Source organism: Nansenia antarctica (assembly GCF_963989245.1).
Source record: "Nansenia antarctica genome assembly, chromosome: 5".
NCBI classification, from domain to species: domain Eukaryota; kingdom Metazoa; phylum Chordata; class Actinopteri; order Argentiniformes; family Microstomatidae; genus Nansenia; species Nansenia antarctica.
Genome location: NC_137690.1, coordinates 59,586,504 through 59,610,352, shown reverse-complemented (window position 1 = coordinate 59,610,352; position 23,849 = coordinate 59,586,504). Strand labels below are relative to the sequence as shown.

The following is a 23,849-nucleotide window of genomic DNA, read 5'->3' as shown; positions in this document are numbered from 1 at the left end:
TAATGAATTGTAATTATATAAAGTCACAGAGAAAATACTTATTTGCAGTTTTTCCTTGAGGGTTAATGTTAACAGTTGCTAATGTAGGCCTGTAGCATTGATTCTATGGCCTTGCATTTCAGTCACAGCCACAGCCACAGTGTAATGCAATGTAACTGCCCAACCCCTGCTTGGATATAATCCAATGCTAGTTTCTGATATATTGCTATTACTATAGCTAACAATGGGTCATGATAATTTCCTGCCTACTACAGTCATGGACAAAAACATTGGATGCACTTCTGTCAGATAATGTCCCACTTCTCCTCTCATCATTCCACACAGAACTCCAACAATGGACTGGTCAAAATTGTAAGAAATAATTGTATTTCAAGCAGAAGTGCAAGGGGTGCAAGGGCTGACAATATTTTTGGCCATGACTGTATATTAGCTAACCGTGGTTTATGCGAATTTCTCAAGTCCTGCGGTCACCAAACAAGGGTGTCACAACATTTTCTACTCCCCTACAAAGTTGCTTACCCCGATGTCCCTCTCCACAGAAATGGAGGTCAAAGGTCATACTCAGTGAACAGCAGCCCTGCCACACCCGCAAACTCCAGGTGAGCGGACTTAAGACACATGCAGCTGGACACGATGTACACACTGTAGCATGAAACACACACATGTGTACGATGCACACCTTTTCCAGTATGTGCAAACACCCATACCCATACCCATACCCAAAACACTCTCTCTCTCTCTCTCTCTCTCTCCCCCACCTATCAGGCCTGCCTTGGGGGGTCTCCTCTCCTCCTCCTACAGACAGCACCAGGACTCCCTGGCAGCAGAGAGACAGCGTCGCCGCTCAGAGAGAGAAGAGAGACTGCAGAGGATAGAGAGAGACGAGAGAAACAAACAGAGGTACTTGTTTCAGTATGTCTTTTATTCAACTGCGGTTCCTTCCGCTCACGCCCACACATACAACATCCGGGTCGTACATGTAACATTATCAGGTCACCCCTAGGTGTAACACAGGCTACTAACATATGCCTATGTAACATCTCCTTTCCTTTAGCTGTTTGCAAATTACATGCTTGCATCTCCGTCTGCAATTCCATTGACAATAACAATCCCAAACAACAACAATAGCATTACAACATTGCATTATTTCCCCTTTTTTTTTTTTTCAAAGTCATAAGTCCAGTCGTTGTGGCGGCCGTGACAGGCGACCACTCCGTGAGTAGACACCCTGGCCTGCCGTGGCAGGATCCCCCGGCGTCGCCGGTGCCCTTGGTGTACGAGGATGTACCTCGCCGCCTGTCTCCCCCCGACTTGAGACAATCCGTGTCTCGGCTGAGGCAGTCTCCCCAGCGACCTGGGTCTGGTCAGGACTGCTCCGCTCAGGCCGTAGAATGTCTGTCTATTGCGCTTGAGCTGAGCGCTCTGCAACACGCAGATCCACTCGGTTGCGTCTGTACAGTGTGCCGTCCACATCCACCACGAACGAGCGGGGAGCGACTCTCTGGAGGCACTGGCCTCGTCGCCACCGCCCTGTGCGATCACCTGGCAGAGGCCTCATCCTAATGTGATCTCCAACATCCAGCTCTGGAAGGTCTCTGGCAGACGTGTCATAGAATGACTTGGCGACCCGCCGTTTCCACCGCAGCTTCTCTGCCACTCCGTCCACCACACGTGGTAGAAGCAGGCTGTCCGCGACGGGCAGTGAAGTTTTGAGCCTGCGTGCCATTAAGCGCTGGGCCGGGCTGCTGTCCAACCCCTGTGTGGGTGTGTTGCGCCAGTGAAGGATGGCCATCCACGCATCCGTGCCATCCAATTTCGCCCGCTTGCAGAGTGACTTGACAATCTTAACGGCCGACTCAGCCTTGCCGTTGGATCGAGGATGTCGGGGTGAGGATGTGACATGGGCAAACCCCCAGCTCGCTGCAAACTTCCTGAACCGTTCGCATGCAAACTGTGGGCCGTTGTCCGAGACCACCCTCTCTGGCTGCCCATAACGTGCAAACTGAGCTTTGCAGCGCGTGATGAGCGTGTCAGCAGACAGATCTGGCAGCTGGTCGATTTCCCAGAAATCCGAATACTGGTCCACAATGATGAGAAAGTCCTTGCCCGCATATGAGTAGACGTCCATACTCACTGCCTGCCACGGGCGCACCGGTATGTCATGCGACATCATCGGTTCCTTCTGCTGGACCCGTGCGTACTCATTGCATGCGGAGCAGTTCGCCACAAAGTCCTTTATCTCCGCTCTCATGTTCGGCCAGAAGAGCGTATCCCTGGCCCGTCTGTAACACGCCTCCCCACCAATGTGGCTAGCGTGTATGCGTTTGAGCAGCTCAGATCTCATGGCTTTTGGTATGACGACGCACTGTCCCCTGTACAATGCTCCGTCTTGAACATTCAGCTCGTCTCTGAAGGGCCAGTATTCCCGCACTGCCAGCGGAGTGTCCTCTTTAAAGTCTGGCCAGCCACTGAGGATCACAGATGCCAGCTCCTGAAGCACATCATCCGTCTCTGTGTGCTGCACAATCTGGTGGAATCTGAAAGCCGTAACGTCCAGGTGCTGCGCCTGGTCCAGCTGTGAATACCCGGCCTGGGTGCTGTTCACGGCGCACACAGCATGCTGCACGTACGGGGTGTCAGACCCACGGCACGGGGGCGTGGCCCTGCTCAGAGTGTCGCTGACATACATCTCGGGGCCCGGCTTGTACACAACATCCAGATTGTAGCTTTGCAGCTGCAGCAACATGCCTTGTAGACGTTTCGGTGCGCTCAGGAGGGGCTTCTTGAATATTGTGATAAGCGGCTTGTGGTCTGTTTCTGCAGTGATAGCCTCCCTGCCATACAGGTACTGGTGGAATCTCTGGCAGGCAAAGACTATGCTCAAACACTCCTTCTCAATCTGAGCATAGTTTTGCTCTGTCGGCGTTAGTGCCCTCGATGCAAAAGCCACCGGCTGTCCCCCTTGTAACAAACAGCCCCCCAGCCCGGTCATGCTGGCGTCGCTCTGGACCGTGACAGGCTTTGTGATATCATAGTACTTGAGGACGGGCGTGCAGGTGACCATACGCTTCACTCCGCGCACTGCATCTTCGTGTTTTGGCAACCAGTGCCACATGACGTCCTTATCCAAGAGCCTGCGGAGCGGCTCACAGACCTCCGAGAGCTTTGGCAGAAACTTTGCAAGGTACGTCACGAACCCAATAAAGCGCTGCACTGCTTTCACGTCGGTGGGTGTCGGCATTTCCAGCACGGCCCGTGTCTTCTCTGGGTCGATTTTCAGTCCCTCCGAGGACAGAATGTGGCCGTGGAAGTGTACGGCTTTGAGTTTGAACTGTAGCTTGCGTTCACTCAGCCTGAGTCCCACTGCTCTGCATCGTTCCATGAGAGCACTCAAGTTTCTGTCATGGTCCAGTTCGGCCTCGGCATCCGTATCGCCACACCCGACCACCAGGATGTCATCCGCGATCGGTTCGATGCCGGCCAGGCCCGATAGCAGCTCGTGTTGCTTGCGCTGGTAGATCTCAGGCGCTACTGAGACTCCGAAAGGGAGCTTGAGCCATCTCATCCGACCCCACGGTGTCCAGAAGGTCGTCAGACGGCTGCTCGCGTCGTCAAGCTTGCACTGTAAAAAGGCATCACGAGCGTCTGCCAACGTGAAGAGGCGAGCCTTGGGCAACTTGTACAACACATCTTCCAGCGTAGGCATATGGTAGTGAGACCTCAGCAGCGCTCGGTTGAGAGGCTTTGGATCGATACAGATTCTTATTTTCTCTGGCTTTGCGACAGTCACCATGTTACTTATCCATGCTGTCGGCTCAGTCACCGGCTCAATGTTGCCGACCTTGACATGTCTGTCCAGTTCCTCCTTGACTCTCGCCTTCAGAGCCACTGGAACATTCCTCGGCGCGCACTGCACCGGCGTCACATCAGGATCCAGCTCGAAGTGTATCTCGCCCGGGACTGACTCGATTGGGTCATTGAAGACGTCATGATAGTCTCTCAGCAGCTGATCTTTGGTGAGGGGCACAGATTGGCTTGCATCAACTGTGTGGAGTTCATCTGGAACGGTGAAGGATACGAGGCCCAGACGTTCGCATGTGCCCCCCCCGAGAAGAGGCTTTTGCTCTGTGTCGACTATTTCAAATGTGAGGTTGTGCTTTTCTCCCCGGATGACACATTCAGTGTGGAATTTCCCCAGTGATGGCATGATTTCCCCCGAGTATAACTTTAACTTGGCTGCGCTCGGGCCTAGCGCCGCTCTGGGTGACAGCTTCTCTTTAATCTTGCGGCCCATGACATTGCAGGTGGAGCCTGTATCCAGCTGACACTGTTGCCTTTTCTTATTCAGGCATAGATTCACAAACCACTTGCGCCCCTGCTGGGCCTTTGCAGTATTGACACATTCAGTTACTAGAAACAGTCTATCATCAGTGTCTGAGTCATCTTCTCTTTGCTCATCATTTTCAAGCACATTCACTTTTTTTATTTTGTCAGCCTTGCTGCCAGCCTGGCATACCTTGGCAAAGTGATTTGCTATGCCACATATCCGGCATGTCTTACCGTAGGCTGGGCACTGCTCCCTGCCCCGTTTGTGGCTGCCTCCACAGTATTTGCAGCTCCACTGTGGCTCACTCTCCGCTGGCGCTGTTTTCCTTTGATGTGCGCGCCTCTCACTCTGCCTGTCCGCGGCATTCACATTGTCCGTCTGTGCTAGCGGGGCCATCACTCTCATGTGTCTCTCGGTTAGCTCAGCGAGCCGGCAGATTTCAGTCGCTGTGTGTAACGTCAACTCACGTTCGCGTAGCAGACGCCTCCTGGTGCCCTCACTCGCAACACCCAGCACGAGCCTATCACGAACCAGCTCGTCCTTCAGCGCACGGTATTCGCATGACGATGCTCTCTCCTTAAGCCTTGTCAGGAAACTGTCTATTGGCTCATCAGCCTCTTGTTTGCAGCTTCCAAACATGTACCTCTCATAAATGACGTTTCTCGCCGGTTTGAAGTAAACCCCCAAAGCGTCCATAATCGCTTTTGGGTCCTTCTGTTCATCCTCCGTCAACGTGAGGCTATGTGTGTACACATGACGGCACTCACTTCCCATCAGCCGTCTCAGCGTGGCTGCCTTGACCAGCTTCGACTTCTCGCTCAGTCCGGTAGCGAGCAAAAAGTCCTCAAACTCCGCACGGAAGACTTCCCAGTTTTTCGCCAGATCACCAGCCATGCGCATACCATCGGGCGCGGGGATGCTGTTGCTTGCCATGGCGTTTTATTCCTTTAAGCGTCTTTATTTTATTTTTATTTTTACTTAGATCCCGCTTCTGACTCCATGTTTCAGTATGTCTTTTATTCAACTGCGGTTCCTTCCGCTCACGCCCACACATACAACATCCGGGTCGTACATGTAACATTATCAGGTCACCCCTAGGTGTCCCTGTAACACAGGCTACTAACATATGCCTATGTAACAGTACTGTAAGACTTTATTTCTCTCTTAAAATGAACTCGTGTCATGAGGGATGCTATTCTAGAGGTCCTGCAGGTGCTTGGATAGTGGTTTAACAACTATGGTTGTTGTTTTTTCTGTCTCTGTCTCTCTTTTTCTGTCACAGTCGGGACTATGGGGACAAAATGGAGGAGGCCAGGCATGCTCGTGGGGAGAGGTGAGTGTGTTCAACCTGCACACATAAGTGACACATTCTAATGCTTTGGTTCGGGATGTCGGGATCCGATGTAACTTTTCCTTCGAAAATGTTTCATTAATTTCCGCGTTGTGTTGAAAATCAATGACACATCGCTAGTCAGCTAACACAGCTTGTTCTGTGAGCCGACATGCGGACCATAGCTGTGTCAGCAGCTGGTGAAAGCGGGAAAAATATGTCCAGACTTTTATTCTGAAAAATGTAAATAAACGTCAACATTGTTGAAAATCAATGACACACTCCAAAATATTGCAATGCAATGGATTCGGTGAGTAATCCCAACTACTACCTAGTTAGTGGGTCAACAACATTGACATTTATTTACAATAAAAGTATGTACATTTTTATGTGTTGCCGACTTATTCCCGCTTTCAGCAGCTGCTGTCACATACGTTAATAAACAGATAGATACAGAGAGAGACAGAGGAAGGTATATCCAGAATAGGGCACAGTCATGTGAGCTTTGAGGTAGTATGTTTTTATTTTAGCCCATGGTTGGGGAGCTGTTTTTGCCTTATAATTGTATCATTGTTTTCAGGTGAAAAATAAATTATATCGTCCCTGTGCTTCCAGAGGCCCAGAGACACAAAACGATTTTCCTCACTTTGTCTGTCTGTCTCTCCCTTAAAGAAGCAGTATTTTAACTACAGGCTTTTGCCAGGGAGTTGATTGTGTTGGCTGCACACTGTGAGAAAACCAGACACGAGTATCCGTCAAGCTCTTCTACCCTGTCCCTAATACACACACACACACACACACACACACACACACACACACACACGCACACACACACACTCAGGATTTAGAATTAGACCCCCCTGCTCTGTTTGTCCAAAGGATTCCTATGAGAGATGGAATTGGCGCAGTGAATCCAGGAAATCCAGCTGTTAATGGCAGCCATAGCATTCATAGCCACATCTGGTTGGTGGCACCAACGCAGGCACAGTCCGTTGCTATAGTAAACGTGGCTTGCGGGTTATAAAATAAATAAATGGTCCCAGGGAGAAGACTACATATAATAGTAGGAAATCATAGAAATAATAGAAACCACAATCTATTTGGCCAGATGGAATAGGAAGTTTAACATTGGTTTCAATGGGAACACGTGCTTATTGGCACCAGTCATCGCAGTGACTTGCAGTACTCCCCATGTCCACACAGTACAGCCAGCTTCAAAATCCCTAGGCAGGATTGCCCTTGTTTGGATGTGAACAGGAAAGAGGAAGTCTGGGATTCTGTAAGGGGTCAGGGCAGTGGCAGTGACTGACAGAGATAAACAAGTTCACTTGTAATCACAGACACAGGCTGTATGTGGTGCAGGAGAACGATTCCAATGAAGCCATGTATCTGTGGTGTATTCATGCCTCATGTTTATCAGGGAACATGTGAGGGTTTGCATAGTTCTCCTCCCAGAGGGATAGGCCTGAAAAGATACAGAGTAGTGTACTACACAGACTGGCCTGCATCTGTTGGAAGACAATGATATACACACACAACCACTCAAAACCGGAGTGATTTATGACATTAGGATCGCTGATGATATCATACCAAACATACTATAAGATTATGGATGTGTTTATTTGGGTTAATCTTTTGATTTATAGACACACACAATCACAAAATGTGTGCGCACACACACACACACACACACACACTACATCTGTGTTAGTATCTAGTTTCATCAGAGCTCTGTGAAGTGGTCTGTAGTTAATGACTGTGGAACACAGAAGCACCTCACATTCGTGAGAGGAAGGAAGGGAGGGAGAGAGAGGGGGGGGGCGGGCGGAGAGAGGGAGAGAGAGAGTGTGAGAGAGGGACTCACTACTGGTCTGGCAGTTGGGCAGGTTCACCACTGGAAGGAGGGAGAGGTGGAAGAGAAGTACGGACGAGAAAGAAGAGGAGGGTGGAGGAAGGCACATCTTGAACAGGTTTAGTCTGATTCAGCTCTGATGTTCAGCCATCCTACAGCCAAGCCAAGCGAGACTTCTCCCTCTTTCTCTCTCTTTCTTTTTTCTCTCTGTTTTCCTCCTTTTTCCTTCCTCCTTCCTCTCAGTCTCTCACTCCCCCTTGTTGCATAGTTGGACTTCTGGTGATAACTTAACGCTGGAGAGGAGAGGGAGATGGTGCGTTTCTCCAGTACAGGAAACAAGTGATGATTTTGTAGAATGTGTTTTTGGAGAGGTAATGGGCCGTGGATGACGGAGAGGAGAAAGATGGGTTTATCTTGCGTGCTGAGGTGAGGGCGGATGTCAGTCTGTCACTGAGGACAAAGAGGAGGTGTGGTAGAGAGAGATAGATCTATTTGGGGCAGGAGGCTGCTGTATTGACCAAACCAGCATAGGGCATCCTTCAGAGAGGCAAGAGAAAAGGAGACGGCTGTCAGTCATCTTTTGAACACTTCTCTCTCCCTCACGAAACAGTTCTCTTTTATGCACAGTTTTCTGAACTATTTAACATTTTTTTAAACGTGTTCTCTCTAACTTTCTCCTCTCCCCTTTTCTCTCTTTTTGTCTGGCTCCTCCACTCAATCTTCTTTTCCCTCCCCTCCCCTCCCTCACCCTCCTCTCTCTCTCTTGCTCCCTCTCTCTCTATCCCTCCCTCTCTCTCAGGTATAAGCATGTGGAGAAGCTTGCGGCGGAAGAGTATGAGAGGGAGCGTGTGCGGGTATCGCGGACCCGAATTGACCTGAGTCTGACCTTAGAGCCCGTGGAGGCGTGGCGCTCCTCGTCACGCAGCAGCACCCCGTCCTCCTACGCCTCCCAGGAAGAACCCGAACCAGAACCAGACTTAGAACAGGAGTCTGAGACCTCTGTCACTCCCAACCTAACCTCAGAGACAGGTAGGAGGACAGAGAACACATACACATATGGCTTTGCGTTACAGAGGCTTGTATACCTCATGGATTTGAAGGCTCGAATGTTACTTTGACTTGAATCTTGAAACAGTAAAGGATGGCTTTATTCGGCTGGGTATGTACTACTTACAATATGTAGTTAATTCAATGAAGTGTATATTGTTTAACTTAACTTGACCAGCTGATCCTGACTTTGGTTATGTGTTCTAATGACGCATTTCAAGTGATATGGATTGTATTTGTATTCGAAGGTTGACTGGGTGTTTTTCCCTTCCATTGTAGTGTAGTTTCATTTTAGATTAGATAGCTCTGCAATTGAAGATTAGAAAAGACTCATGTCAATTGTGTGTGAGGTTGCTGTGTGTGTGTTACAGTTTGCCTGTACAGTACAGTGAGTAGAGGTTAGGAGTTAGGGGGATTTGGAATTCAAACCATAAGGTTTCTGGTTCAATTCCCAGCAGTGCACCCCAGAGCAATCATTCTTAACCTTTAATTGTTTCCGTTTGTATCTTAACATTTAAACTCAAATGCAGGTGTGAGGGAGAGGGGAAGAAAGAAAGTGTGAAATAAAGAGGAAGAAAGAGAGGAAGGATTTGGGTGAAAGGGTCAACATTTTTTTTTAAAGACCTTTTTGAATGTATGATGCAAAAACATGTGGGGTTAGAACTCAGCCTTGTATTCAATCTGAATCAATGCGTGGCCATGAGCATAGGTGCTTCAGCTGAAATAGGCCAGTGTATGAGGCCTCAGAAGTGCTCTCTGTTATTCTAGCCATGGCGACATCAGTGCATGGACTGTACTGTGTGTGTGTGTGTGTGTGTGTGCGCGTGTGTGTGTGTGTGTGCGTGCGTGCGTGCGTGTATGCGTGTGTGCGTGCGTGCATGTATGTGTGTGTGTGTGTGTGTGCGCGTGCATGCGTTCATATGTGTGTGTGTGTGTGTGTGTGTGTACTTGACTTGTGTTGATGTAAACAGCAACTTAATTCCTCATTTCCTGTTCCAGTCCTGGTCTCTGACAACCCACCTTTGTGTGCATGCCATATTGTACATGTGTGTTTTTGTTAGTGTGTGTATTCGTGCACTTAGGTGTTGATGCCAATGGGTATCGCACGCAAGTGAAAACAGAGGTCTCTTTAGATCAAAGTTTGTCATATAACACAAGTTATGTAAGGTACAGTATATAGTTACAGTGTTCTGAAAATGCAGTGTATTTCTATGCAAATGTTTATTTATATGTGTGCGTGTGTTTGACAGAGAGAAAGAGAGAGAGAAATAGAGAGAAAGACAGGAGAATGAGAATATGTGGTTATTTGTGTGCCTGTTCACTTCAATTAATCTGAATTTACCCAAAATTGAACAGATGCTGAAAATAGTAGAACCAAGGATCTTATAATTAAAGTTGTTTTCATCTGCAGAGTGTTCCCCTCTCTTCTCTGCCCTGCAGGAGAAACAGAGGCAGAGGACTCCAGCGCCAGTCTAGAACCGGAGGAGAAGGAGACGGAACCCTCTAGGCCTGAGGAGGAAGAGGAGCCCCAGCAGAAGAAAGAGGAAGAGGAGGAAGAGCAGTTAAAGGGAGTAGAGGAGCCTGCTCCTGAACAGGAAGGAGAGGAGGCGAAGGAGGAACCGGTCGTGGTAAACCAGGAAGACGGAAAGGAGGTACGAGAGGAGGAAGAGACAGAGGCAGAACCACAGCCAGAGAAGGAGAGGGAGGAGGCGGAGGAGGACAGCGGGATCTTGAGCGACAAGGAACGACAGAATGAGGAAGTGAACGAGAAGGACAACTGCTCTGCCTCCAGCATCTCCTCGGCCAGTAGCACCCTAGAGAGAGAGGAGAGAGGCAACAATGACAACGGTGAGAAAGGTAGAGGTCTTAACCACACATGTCATCAGGTATGGTATCAGACACACACGGTTTGATATCATTCCTCATTCCATTCCATTTGACAATGGACCTATCGCTAAGCCACGCCCCCTTTGAAAACTCAGACAAACAAACAACGCTTCACTGACAGTGACTGACTGACTGACCGTGATAGACATGTTTTTTAAAGATGACAAGAATATTTAATCTAGAAGCTTTTCACCATCAGATATTAGCGAGTTGATTGACCGAGTTTTCTGCCTGTAGTGACTTTTGCTGTGATATGATTGGACAATTTCTATTTTGGGGCGTGGCTTAACGATAGGTCCATTCTGCATGACAATGAGTCTGTCCTCTGATTTCTACCTCCACTAGCCTCCCCTGGTCATTATCCTGTATGACCTCACAACTAACTTAAGGTGTTACCCCGGCAATGAGATATGATGTGAAAGTGGTCCCTCTACCTCCTAACACTGTTTTTCCCCCCTTTCTCCAGGTCAGTGGACCCAGAGTGTTAAGGAGGTGGACGTCAACGAGCAGTGCAGCAACATCTTGAACAGCAAACTCTTCATGCTGGACATGCTCTACTCCCAGAACAAGAAGCCCAGCGAAGAGGAGGAAGAAGGTGCTGAGGAGAGGCAGAAGGCGATAGAGAAAGGAGAGGGTGAGGAGGTGGAGGCCAACCAGGAAGCCGATCGGCAAGCGGGCGAGGATGAGGACGGTGGAAAAAGCGGCTCCTCTGAGAATAATGAGGAAAAAACACAGGGGAACATTCGTGCCTTCGCTGAGCGTTTTGGGGACCTGGTGAAGGGACTGGGCATGCACCCCCCCACCCTGGACAGCCCCTCTCACAATGAACCCCCCATTGTGGAGAAGCCCCCACCACCTCCACCCCCACCTCAACCCCCAAAGAAGGAGTCAGACACCATCTGGGACCAGCTGCTTGCCAGCCCTCGGGAGCTCCGCATCGGGGACATCGACTTCACCGACCTGGGGGAGGAGGATGACAAGGACATACTGGACGCCGGTCTGATGGGGGGGTCACGGGACCTTTTAATCCCACCTCCCCCGCCCCCCTTCCTCCCCAACCTCTCTCACCCCCGCGCCCCCCCACCCCCGCCCCTGTTTGGGTGCCCCCCACCACCACCCGTCCCAGGGATGAGGCCGGGGATGATGCCCCCGCCACCCCCCTTCTCCCCTTTCTCCACGGCGGCCCCCGCACCCCCTCCACCTGAGCCTCTGTTCCAGAAAAAGAAGAAGACCATCAGACTCTTCTGGAGTGAGGTGGGTCACTGTAGACTGGTTTAGTGTGGCTTTAACTAAATCAAATCAGATCAAAGATTGTTTATTATTATATCAGATTATTTATAACACAAACAAGTGTGTGTGTGTGTGTGTGTGTGTGTGTGTGTGTGTGTGTGTGTGTGTGTGTGCGCGCGCATGTGTGCGTGTGTGTGTGTGTGTGTGCGTGTGTGTGTGTGTGTGATAAAGCATGCCTGTCAAATACAGAAACCAAATCACTCTCCCACTTAAGCTATGACCTCAGCCTAGACCCCTCTCATTCCTCCTCTCCTGAAAGCCCCATGGCTGGAAGAAACACCTGCAGACACCCATCCTGGGCCTATCTCGGGTGTGGGAAGCACTGTTATCATTCTATTTTTATTGTTACGTCCTGATATTTGCACTGTTGAGAGGAAGTTTACAACATAAGCATTTCATTGTACAATCTACATCCTGTATCCTGTGCATATGATCGATACACTTTGAGATAAACAGAGGGGGATAATAAGTATTACAGTCATGACAGTTCAAACGGTCAAAACAAAGATCAAAAGAGAGTTGAAGAGTCTAGTGTCTGATGTATTTTGTGCATGACCTGGAACTTAATCTACAGTAGAACTTAATCTACAGTAGAACTTAATCTTTCTCATTCTCCTGTCTTGAGATATTGTTTTTCATGGTTACATTTTTACTGAGATCAGATGAAAGACACTAAACAAAATGACAGTTTGGATTAGAAGACACCAAACTGGAAAGGGGAAGTGGCCTGATCATAATGTGTTCTTTTAATCAACATTTTGTAAGATTTAGACTGTTAGGAGATATGCTAATCATGCCAAGCATTTGGAACTGGTTTTTACAACATCCTGTGATGGTGAGTGATCAAATTAAGTGTGACAAGAACTATCAAACCAATTAACATACATATGACGTGAAGATGTTAATGCTATGTATACTGCTTTAGACTGGGTGATTTAAGGGTAACACACACTAAAAGAGGTGATTGTTCAGACCAGAGTATGGACTTGCTCTGCTGCCTGATATACATAAACAATTCCTTAAACACAGAAGTTGTCACTGCGATTTATTTTCTTACAATTCTAAAATGTTTGGGATGAATGTAAAAAATGCACTACTCTATTACTAAATCACTACCTATCATGTCTGTGAGCAGGTACGGCCATCAGACACGCCGGAGCGGGACCACAAGCGCAGTGGGGACTCTCTGTGGTCCAAACTGGAGCCCGTCAAAGTGGACACAGCAAAACTAGAACACCTCTTTGAGACCAAGTCCAAGGAGATCCCTGTCACAAAGGTAACCAACCAGACGGTTGTCCAGATGTGTGGGGAGGAGCCACTGAGTGAGGAGTCACTCAACATATTTAATGTTTCTGTCATTAGAGGGATATAGTGCATGATGGGTTATAATAATGGATTGTATTTACATCCAACTTTTACAGTATGTCACTACACTGTGTCTCAAAGCACTTACATACATACTTCACCTTATTATTTACAACCAATATAGCGCCCAATTCATGTTTATGTCAGTGCTATGAAGGCATTATGACTGTATTATGAAGGCTTGATGGCAGAGGACCTTAGGCCAAACCGTTACCTAAAGGGTTAACTGAGGTCAGCTCGCCGCTCAGTGAGATCAGACAAGAGGAGTGTGGAGACAGATCCCCTCAGGAGCGCCCATAAGTCCTGTAATAGGGAAGGTCTGGATCAGAGTGGCTGGGAGCTCAAGTCTGGCCTCTCTGGCACTTTGAACTGAAGCCACCATTGAAAGCCACAACTGTTGTTTAAGCCGTTACGATTGGAAAAACACTCCTGCCGGAGTTCCGTGGTGTACACACAGTCTGGTGGTGGTCCACACATGTTTCGATGGAAAGCCTGAGCTGTCGATTATCCGAGATGATCCAAGTCTGAGGCCCTCTGGGAATCAAAGAGACAGATTTCTCTCTGTGAACTGTGGACTTGTGTCAGGCCTTGGAGGTGGGTTCTAATGGCCTTGCTTTCAGCTTTATACTGGTATCATAGCCCACTGGCAGGGCTGGAATGACATCTCGACCCTTGTTAAGTGCCTTTAAAATAGTCAACTGGACCAAGGTTGATGGTGTTAGCGCCAGTGTTGTCGATTTGTTTTGGGAGTGCCTCAGCAGCTACCAGCACTCAGCACTCACCTTCCTCATAGTCTTCCACCTCCCAGCACCTTCCTCATAGTCTGAACCTGTCAGATTCACACATCATCATCACCAACCACAGGTCAGTGGTCATTCGAGAGAGGAGGCAACGAGAGGAGGCCATCTCAAATGATTGGGACACAGTCACGGTGGTGTCAGACTCATATCGCTAGGAGGAGAGATGTCGATGTGGTGTTTCTCTGGTTAGCAGTGTGCCATCAGGAGCAGAGACAGAGTGCGGTACAGACTGGTAGAGGCAGTAATCACCTCCATGTGGCGTCTCTCCTAGCTAGCGGCAGCGGCGGCTGGGTCTTAGCACCTGCTCTGCAGCTCTTTCATGTGGCAAAGCTGTTAGGACTTCCCTCTACTAATGGGCACGAATGTTCTCATGTTGCTCAAGTGTGGGGCTCTGTGAGTGAGGTCATGTGTACGCACACACACACGCACACACACACACACACACACACACACACTCACACACACACACATTCACACACACACACACACACACACACACACACACACACACACACACACACACTTTATAGCAATGACAATAAAGACCATTCATTCATTCATTCACACACAGACACACACACACACACACACACACACACACATTCACACACAGACACACACACACACACACACACACACATACACACACGCACACTGTGGGCGGCTATGGCACAGGAGGTAGAGCCGGCGTCTAATGATCGCAAGGTTGGCTGATCGGCGGTTTGAACCCCGACTGGCCCCCCAATGTCGAGGTGTCCTTGGGCAAGACACTGAACCCCAAATTGCTCCCAATGAGCGGGCCAGCACCTTGCATGGTAGCTTGCCGCCATTGGTGTGTGAATGTGTGTGTGTGAATGGGTGAATGAGAGGCCATTGTAAAGCACTTTGGAATAAGGTGCTACATAAGTCAAACCATTTACACACACACGCATAATACACACATAGACTCATTCACACTTAAACAAACACATACTGTACATGGCACACCCCTCGCTCTCCTTGCCACGCCTACCCTTCCGCACCACAGCTGTAATCAATTTCTTCCTGAATGCTGATCCCCCTAGATCCATACCATACCAGGCTGTAAACAGGCCCACACCGAGAGGAGGAGGAGAGAGAGAGAGAGAGAGAGAGAGAGAGAGAGAGAGAGAGAGAGAGAGAGAGAAAGAGAAAGAGAGAAAGAGAGGGGTGGGGTTGGACTCTGTTTTGTTACAATGTTTCTCGAATCTTGGTTTGCAAGTTTCCCTTCAACGACTTCCCTCCCAAGCTTACTGTCATTACTATTAGCCAATCCACTGATCTCTTGCACACCACTGAGAATCAAGTGATGCTTTGGTGATGTTGAGACACAGATGTGACCCCACTATTACTTGCAGGTGACCCACCACCGCGTACCTCCTTGTGACCTGTATGTGTCTCTCTCTCTCTCTCTCACTCTCTAAGAAAACTGCAGCAGACGGTAAGCGTCAGGAAATCATCGTTCTGGACTCTAAGAGGAGTAATGCCATCAACATTGGTCTGACGGTCCTGCCTCCCCCACGCACCATCAAAACGGCCATTCTCAACTTTGATGAGTATGCACTCAACAAGGAGGGGATAGAGGTGAATGATGATGATCATGATAATGATTAAAATGGTGATGATAATGATGATGAACAACTATAGACCGCTCATTGGTTCTCAAATTAATTGCCGTTTAATGTTTCTCTTTCTTCAGTCACCGTAGTCTTATATATATTATATATGATGTCCACAATCATGGAGCCTCCTGTTTGTTCTATCTGTGTGTCTCTCTCTCTCTCCCTTTCACTCTCTCCCTCCCTATCTCTCTCTGGTCATCTCTCTCCCATGTAGAAAATCCTAACTATGATCCCTACGGAGGAGGAGAAGCAGAAGATCCAGGAGGCTCAGTTGGCCAACCCGGATGTCCCCCTGGGTTCAGCAGAACAGTTCCTCCTCACCCTCTCTTCCATCAGCGAGCTCTCTGCACGCCTGCAGCTCTGGGCCTTCAAGATGGACTACGAGATCACTGAGAAGGTGTGTGTTGTCTGTGGGCGTGTGCAGGGCTGGTCCTAGGCATAGGCGAACTAGGTGGTCAAATGCCCCCCCCCCAAAAAATAATAATGAATTACATTTAAATAATTTATGTCTCTATGAATTTCATGTCTCTATGAAAATATGTCTCAGCCTACTGTCTATTTTTGTCTTGAAACCATTGTTGTCCATATTTTTACTGTTGAATGTGTGGGTGGTGATGAGGCAGTACTGGTGGCTTAATGTGGTGGTGGCGCCCCTAACATTTTGGGGGAGGGGCGGGGGCATCAAATCATACTCTCGCCTAGGACACCTAAATGCCTAAGACCGGCCCTGGGTGTGTGTGTGTGTGTGTGTGTGTGTGTGTGTGTGTGTGTGTGTGTGCGTGCCTGCCTGCCTGTGTGCCTGTGTGCCTTGGTAGATGTAGATGTAGATGTTCAAGGCAAAAGGGACAAATTATGGAAAGTTTGTACGCATTCACACACCAATTAGTATGAGTACTGAGGATACTGAGTCATTCATTCTGGAATCAGCACCTTGAAGAGGATGCAAGGTTCTGCACGGGGCTTTTACCATTTTAGTTTTACCAATGTATGTGTGATTCGGTATAGTTTGCATGTTCCTATACATACATACATACACGTCTCTGCGTGGTAACGACAAAAGATAACACACTAAACAAAATCTCTGTCAGATCATAAGAAAAACCTACCTTTAGTAGAAGAGCATACTCTTTTCTGGCAGAATGAGACATTTTTCAGTCAAACAAAGAATGTGTCCAGGAGGGGAAGTTCAAAGACAAAACCAGGGAATGGAAAACATGTTCTCTATCACTCTTTCCTGAGCTGTCCTGTAAATGTTACGGGTTTCCACAGGATGCAGTGTCTTTCATCTTTAAAGAACGGCAGAATTCCCGACCGCAGGTTCAGCTGAGCAGCGTTCCCCAACTCAGGAGGAGGATGTTTTAGTAGCGGGAGTTTTAATGGGGGGGAACATACCGTGCAGAATACACACACATACACACACACACACACACACACACACACACACATACACACATAAGCACTGACACACAAGCACTGACATACAAACACGCACACATGGACGCACACACACACACACAGGGATGCACAACACACACACACACACACACACACACACACACACATACCGTGCAAGAAACAAAGGATCACATAATCAGAACCACGTTTGGTAGCAAAGCCTTTAAACAACCTTTGAATGACCTTAAATAATGGCAAATGGATCATAGCAGTGACTCAGTGCACCTGTTCTAGTCTGTGGTTGACTGAATGACTCTACTCTAATGAAACAATGCTTACTTGTTAATGTGGCGTGCGTCTGTGTGTATGTGTGTGTGTGTGTGTGTGTGTGTATAACAGTTGTCATACCTGTGTGTGTCTCCTCTGTATTATTACAGGAAGTGGCGGAGCCTCTACAAGATCTGAAGGAGGGCATGGAGCAGCTGGAGAAGAACAAAACACTGCGCTACATCCTCGCCACGCTGCTCGCCATTGGCAACTTTCTCAATGGAACCAACGTGAGTCACAAACAAACAAACACACAGACACTCTCTCTCTCTCCCTCTCTCTGTCTTTCTTTATCTCTCTCTCTGTCTCTCTGTCTCTGACTTGATAGGTTTACATCATCAGGCACAGACAACGAGAGAGTTTTAGAGTTCATAATGGAAGTTTCATCGTCAAATGCTTTCTTACTTTTTGTCAACAATTGTTTCTGTCTGTGTTTGTGTATGATCCATCTCTTTAGGTTAAGGGCTTTGAGTTGAGTTACCTGGAGAAGGTTCCAGAGGTAAAGGATACGGTACATAAGCAATCTCTGCTCCATCACGCCTGTTCTGTGGTTGTGGAGAACTTCCCTCAGAGTACAGACCTCTACTCAGAGATAGGAGCCATCACACGCTCTGCCAAGGTAGAGTATCATCCAGAACTGAATGTGTTTGAAAGAGTTTCAATGTATTTGCGGCCCTTTCCTCAGCGTCCCAATAGAATTGATTGATTGATTGATTGATTGATCTATTGATCTATTGAGTGATCTCTTCATTCATTGACAAATGTGGTCTCTCTCTCTCAGGTGGACTTTGACCAGCTCCAAGAGAACCTGACTCAGATGGAGCGACGCTGCAAAGCATCCTGGGACCACCTGAAGGTGATCGCAAAGCACGAGATGAAGCCCACCCTCAAGCAGAAGATGTCCGACTTCCTCAAAGACTGTGCTGAGAGGATCATCATCCTCAAGATAGTACACCGCAGGATCATGAACAGGTAGAGGGGGAAGACAGCTAACCAAACAAGAAATGTGTGTAGCATTTGGAGGACCATGCCATGCAATGATGTACAACATGGCAGTCTAGACCTGCTCCTGTTTGCTAACAAGAGTGATTCATACAGTGTGTAGTACACCATGTACTTGGCTTTGACTAGCATGTGCCCTCTACTGCCTAGGAGGCCACATTACACCCATCCTCCTCTTAACAGTACTCTCTCTCTCTCTGTCTCTCTCTCCGTCTCTCTTTCTACACCTCCCCCCCCCCCCCCTCCACTTAGGTTCCATGCGTTCCTGTTGTTCCTGGGGCACCAAGCCTATAGTGTTAGAGATATCAGTGTCCACAGGTTTAGTAAAATCCTGAGTGAGTTTGCCCTGGAGTACCGGACCACCCGAGACCGCGTGCTGCAGCAGAAACAGAAACGTGCAGACCACCGCGAACGCAACAAGACACGGGGGAAGATGATCATCGATGTCAATGCACCTGTGAGTAATCTGTGTACCCATACTGTACATTCACAAACACATTAAGATATCGACACAGCATACTTTACAGTACACACACACACACACACACACACACACACACACACACACACACACACACACACACACACACACACCCACACCCTGGGTTCCCCAGTCCTGGTGACCATAGTCATGATACTGTAATATCTCAATGTACTCTGTATCTAACTCCTGGAGGTGTTCAACACTATCATTTGTTGGGTCTTTTGAAAAGGGTAGACCTTAAATTGCTCTTTAATTGTCATTAAATAAATGACAAGGCTCTTGTTGATTCGTTGATTTTAGTAACGGCTTGTTTCTAAGACTAGGGCCCTTAGGCCAGGATCAAAAAGCCAGGATCCATGCCGTACAGCTATCGAGCAATCATAGCAAATATCTTGATTATGTTGTCTTTTAACACTTCTTTGAAAACACAATATACATGTTCTTACTGTGACCGTTTTGGGGAGTGGTATCGTAAGAACTGCTGTGCATGTCGAGCCAGAGGGTTTTTATTTTAAATCCCAGGTGGGCATTTCTCTTGAATAAAGGCACTTAACCTCCTCCTGCCTCACTGAGTTTCCAGCTATACAAATACAATATCTGTCAGGGCATTCTCGAAGCGTTGTGATAATAATTACTTTTAGAGTAGTTCCACTTCCTGGTAAGCATATACCCTCTCTCTCTCAAAACACACATTAACCCACGTTTATAGGGGACATCATCACCCTACAGAGTTAAAAGCCTAGCACTAACCCCAGGGGGAAAAAACTGCTTGTTTCCAAAATGTTGGTTGTGACTTTAGATTAATCAAGTACACGCCCCTATAGAGCAGATACTGGGAAAACATCCATGGTGCCTTTGAATGTGCCCTGCAAATTAGGCCTTTCTCTCTAATCTGTAATTACTGTTAATAATTACTACACATAATTGAAAGCAAATGTTGCATTCACTGAGAAGGGCAGGAGGTGTGTGTGAATGTGTGTGTGTGTGTGTGTGTGTGTGTGTGTGTGTGTGAATTTAAACCTTGTTTGCAGAGTATAAGAGGGTACATCACCTGTGTCTATACAAAAGGGTCAGTTATAGGGGTGCTTTTTTGTTCCTTTCTTCGTTTTCCCCACTCTTTCGACTACTTTCTCCCAATCACTATTTATTATTTTCTTCTAATCTGCTCTTTATTCTGTACTCTCTCTCCCTTAGTCTGATGACGAAGATGAGAGTGAGGTACCACATTGTGTGTGTGTTCGCATGTGTGTGTGTGTGTGTGTGTGTGTGTGTGTGTGTGTGTGTGTGTGTTTGAGCCTCTGTGTGCACGTTAGACATCCTCTGAACCCTTGACAAAACACTGTTCTCTAACATTAATCTCCTGTCTTTTCTCACCTCTCCTGCACTGGACTGCTGTTTGGTTGTGTGCTCATCTAACATACTCTGAACAGTTGGTAATGTCCCTGCATGCTGTCGCACATCTATGTCAAACACAAACTGTGAAGCTGTGTGGAGTCCTTAGTGCTTGAGCATCCGGGACAGACTAACCGTTGTGTCTGTGAAGATCAACATAAAGTCGTACATTTTGTGTGAAATTTCTAATAGCTCTTTCACTCCCTTCCTCCCGCTTCTCTGCCCCTCTAGTGTGGAAAGTATGGTGGTGGTGGTGGTGGTGGTGGTGGTGGTGGTGGTGGTGGTGGTGGTGGTGGCGGCGGCGGCGGAGGCAGCGGCTCCTCTGGTGGTGGTCAGGAGAGTGCGCAGCCACAGGGCCTGGGACATGCTGAGGATGCTGCAGAACATGAGCACATGAAGGTCATACTGAAGACCAGCCTGCAGGGCGGCGACAAAGAGGCATCAGGGGTCCCGGGGCTTCGCGCCAGGACAAGATCACGCCCTGGTCGGGGAGGTGAGGGAGCGAGATCACACACACACACACACACACACACACACACACACACACACACACACACATACACACGCATACACACATACACACATACACACACACACACACACACAAACACACACACACACACTGCAGATAGAGGATATAGAGATATCAGTGATCCCAGGGCTGGGCCAGCAGAAGCACAAGCATCTGTGAATGGCTATAACCCTGGCCATGTCCTCTGTCCATCCTGTCTTCCGTCAGGCCGCATACAAGCGTGGACCCCGCCCACTGAAGAGGCTCAGAGCCCCGGGGATGACGCAGCAGATGAGATCATGGAGCGCATCGTTCGGTCAGCCACTCAGGGCCCGAGTCAGCCACGAGAGAGGAGGAGGTCACGGGTCAACCGCAAATCCCGTATGTCTTTATGTCGCGATCAGCCAATCATGTCTGATATTACTGTGTCACAGCCAATCATGTACGCTCCCTCTCACACCCCAAGCCCAGTCACAAGACTCTAACTGCTCTATTCCATTCATAATGCCATCTAACTGTACTTCATGTGATTCTACTCTATTCACAGTGAGGAGGACTCTAAAGAGTGGACTGACAGCAGAGGAGGCCCTCGCCTTGGGACTGTCCGACGCCTCCGAGATGCAAGTGTGACATCATCCTCCCCCAACATGCCCCACCTGACAACACGGGATTAGGATCACCATGGAAACACACCTCTGGAGACCCCCTCCCGGTCACGCTTCAAACTTCACCTCACCCTCAGATGTCCAAACAGCCATTCAGTAGCATCACAGTAGCCTGGTTATGCCGGTTTGCGAATCATGCGTTTGCTTCATGTGTCTGTGGCTGATAATAGCGTCATTGTTGTGGTGTTGTATTCTTAAGGGTCATGCGAAACACAAGCAAACACCCGTTGATGAAAAGGGGTGGAGGGTATAAAAGCTGAAAAGAGAGAAAGGGAACAGAATGAGAAAAAATAAATAATTAAAGGGATAGCTCACTCTTTTAGTAGTCCATTTGCCACCGCTAACAAAAAACAACAAATCACCTCAAATGAACTCTCTGACTAGGTTGGAAGTTCGTTTAAGGTGATTTTGCCACCAATCACTCCCATTGTTTTTTGTTAGTAGCGGCTACATTTAGTGAACTATCCCTTTTAAATTAGAGATTCACTTTACGGTCAAAGATGTAAGAGAAATGACAAAACCTGGTTTTGTGAAAAAATATATAAACTCAAGGTTTGTCTGTTTCAATGAATATTGTATTTATTTACATGTTGTAAATACATTTACAACTGTTACAGCCTATAGGCTTAAACAAAGGGAGGAGCTCACTGCAGGAAAATGTGTTACTCAAAAAAGACATTCAAATAGATCTTTATTTTATAAAAGCTGTGAAAATAAGACTGAATGAAGGATGTGAATACAGATAACGAATACAGGAATACCGTTTTATACATTTGTCCCTCAACTCAAGAATGTGGAAAAACTAGCATGAAGAATGACTAGTCACACTAATACAGAGTAATTCTAAAGATGGGTAATTATTCAATAACTGTAAGGGAGTTACTGAGGCATAAAAGCATAAATGAAAGCAGCTAGTGGCAATGTCAACTGATAGTGCCCATTCCAGGGGAGGCTGGTGGAGGGGGAAATCAGAGGACAGACTCATTGTATGGATGGAACAGAATGAGGAATGGTATCAAACCTTCCTCATTATATCCATGCATTACAATGAGCCCGTCCTCCGATTTCTACCTCCACCAGCCTCCCCTGGCCCATTCCTTCTCTCCACACAACTCTTGTAGCCCAATAGAAATCAACCTTCAGTGGCACAGTACTGTAGGACAGTTTGTGGTGACCCAAAGCAGACTGTCGGTCAGTGCTGTATTTACTGTATCTCTTCATGGCAGGGTATAATAATTATATTATAGGGTATTCATAATTAATAGGAACATGGAAGGTCCTCAATCTGATGTGTGCCTTTCATTTTAAAGGGACAGTACAGTACCTTTTCTGCCATGTCACCTTCTCTCTCTCTCTCTCTCTCTCTCTCTCTCTCTCTCTCTCTCTCTCTCTCTCTCTCTCTCTCTCTCTCTCTCTCTCTCTTTCTTGTTTTCATGTGTAGTACCAGGTACAGAGAGTGACTAGACACCCTTTCACCACTCACTGACGGAATATGACATTTCTTTGCCAGTTGTAGTTAAGGTACAAACAAACAGAAATTAGTGTTTTATTGACATTGTTTTCCTTATTTTTATTTTGAAGAAATGGTTTCACTGTTTTATTGTCTAATTTATAGCAAAGCTCTTATTCTCACACTCATCACTACTAAGACCTGAGAGCATAGACGATGGAAGCACTACGCAACAATCTCTCTATGAGCTTCAGTTGATTTGAAACAGGATACAGTTTTCATGTGTGAAATAGTAACATTCTGTAGTTCAGTGCTTGTCATTATTTTACAGCTTGACATTATTGCAAAAGGAGATGTGATTGATGAGATAATAAAGGAACACTTCAATGTTTATCTCAGATGAAATGTTTATAAATTGTAAAAAATGATCATAATAAAATAAAATAAACGTATTTTGATGGAATGCAGACGATTCTGTATAAAAATGTATAAATGCCCATGCCAGCTGCGGATTTCTTTTATGTCTAGTGTGTTTTATGTTTTGTATTATTTTTTCTAATTTTATGTAGAATAGTGTATTTTAGTCTGAAAGGAAAGACAAAGAGAAGCTATTCTGTGAATTGTAATTTAAATGAAAAAACGAAAAGCAATGCACGGCCACAATAATGTATATACACTTCTCGAGTAGAGGACCCTCACTCTGAACAGTTGATTTGGACCCCTGCTCCTTTTCTTGGTTTGGTTTAGGTGTTGAGTTTACACATATCGGCTCTACAATCTGGTCATTTTTCAGGATTGATTTGGGTTTGATAGAGCTCACTGCATCACCTTTGTCCATTTTGTAATGTTTCGGTTTCATTCTGTAGCCTAGTGCTGAACAACAATGGTATCCCTCTGCTGGAATACTTTACTTGACCTGAGCCCCAAACCCTATTTCATTTCACATGCTTCACCTTTCACCTGAAACGCTATGTATACACATCCTGCAATAAACAAACACACAAATAAACATTGTTCACTGTGTGTGTGTGTGTGTGTGTGTGTGTGTGTGTGTGTGTGTGTGTGTGTGTGTGTGTGTGTGTGTG

The 23,849-nt window shown here is 47.2% G+C and overlaps 1 protein-coding gene across 1 annotated transcript in view; it reads left to right on the top strand.

Annotated features, from left to right (window-relative positions):
* LOC308158178 (FH1/FH2 domain-containing protein 3-like) overlaps positions 1 to 21,279 on the top strand; it is a gene marked incomplete at both ends in the record, with an annotated part of 60,450 nt that extends 39,171 nt beyond the window's left edge. The window contains 17 exons of the mRNA XM_080531775.1: positions 540 to 599; positions 766 to 900; positions 5,610 to 5,660; positions 8,309 to 8,538; positions 10,156 to 10,413; positions 10,910 to 11,697; positions 12,869 to 13,009; positions 15,342 to 15,500; positions 15,753 to 15,935; positions 17,371 to 17,490; positions 17,718 to 17,879; positions 18,042 to 18,232; positions 18,515 to 18,719; positions 19,941 to 19,959; positions 20,449 to 20,631; positions 20,878 to 21,030; positions 21,197 to 21,279. Of these exons, the coding sequence (XP_080387901.1) occupies positions 540 to 599; positions 766 to 900; positions 5,610 to 5,660; positions 8,309 to 8,538; positions 10,156 to 10,413; positions 10,910 to 11,697; positions 12,869 to 13,009; positions 15,342 to 15,500; positions 15,753 to 15,935; positions 17,371 to 17,490; positions 17,718 to 17,879; positions 18,042 to 18,232; positions 18,515 to 18,719; positions 19,941 to 19,959; positions 20,449 to 20,631; positions 20,878 to 21,030; positions 21,197 to 21,279 (3,121 nt within the window). The remainder of the gene's footprint in view (positions 1 to 539; positions 600 to 765; positions 901 to 5,609; positions 5,661 to 8,308; positions 8,539 to 10,155; positions 10,414 to 10,909; positions 11,698 to 12,868; positions 13,010 to 15,341; positions 15,501 to 15,752; positions 15,936 to 17,370; positions 17,491 to 17,717; positions 17,880 to 18,041; positions 18,233 to 18,514; positions 18,720 to 19,940; positions 19,960 to 20,448; positions 20,632 to 20,877; positions 21,031 to 21,196) is intronic.
* Positions 21,280 to 23,849: the final 2,570 nt, after the last annotated feature.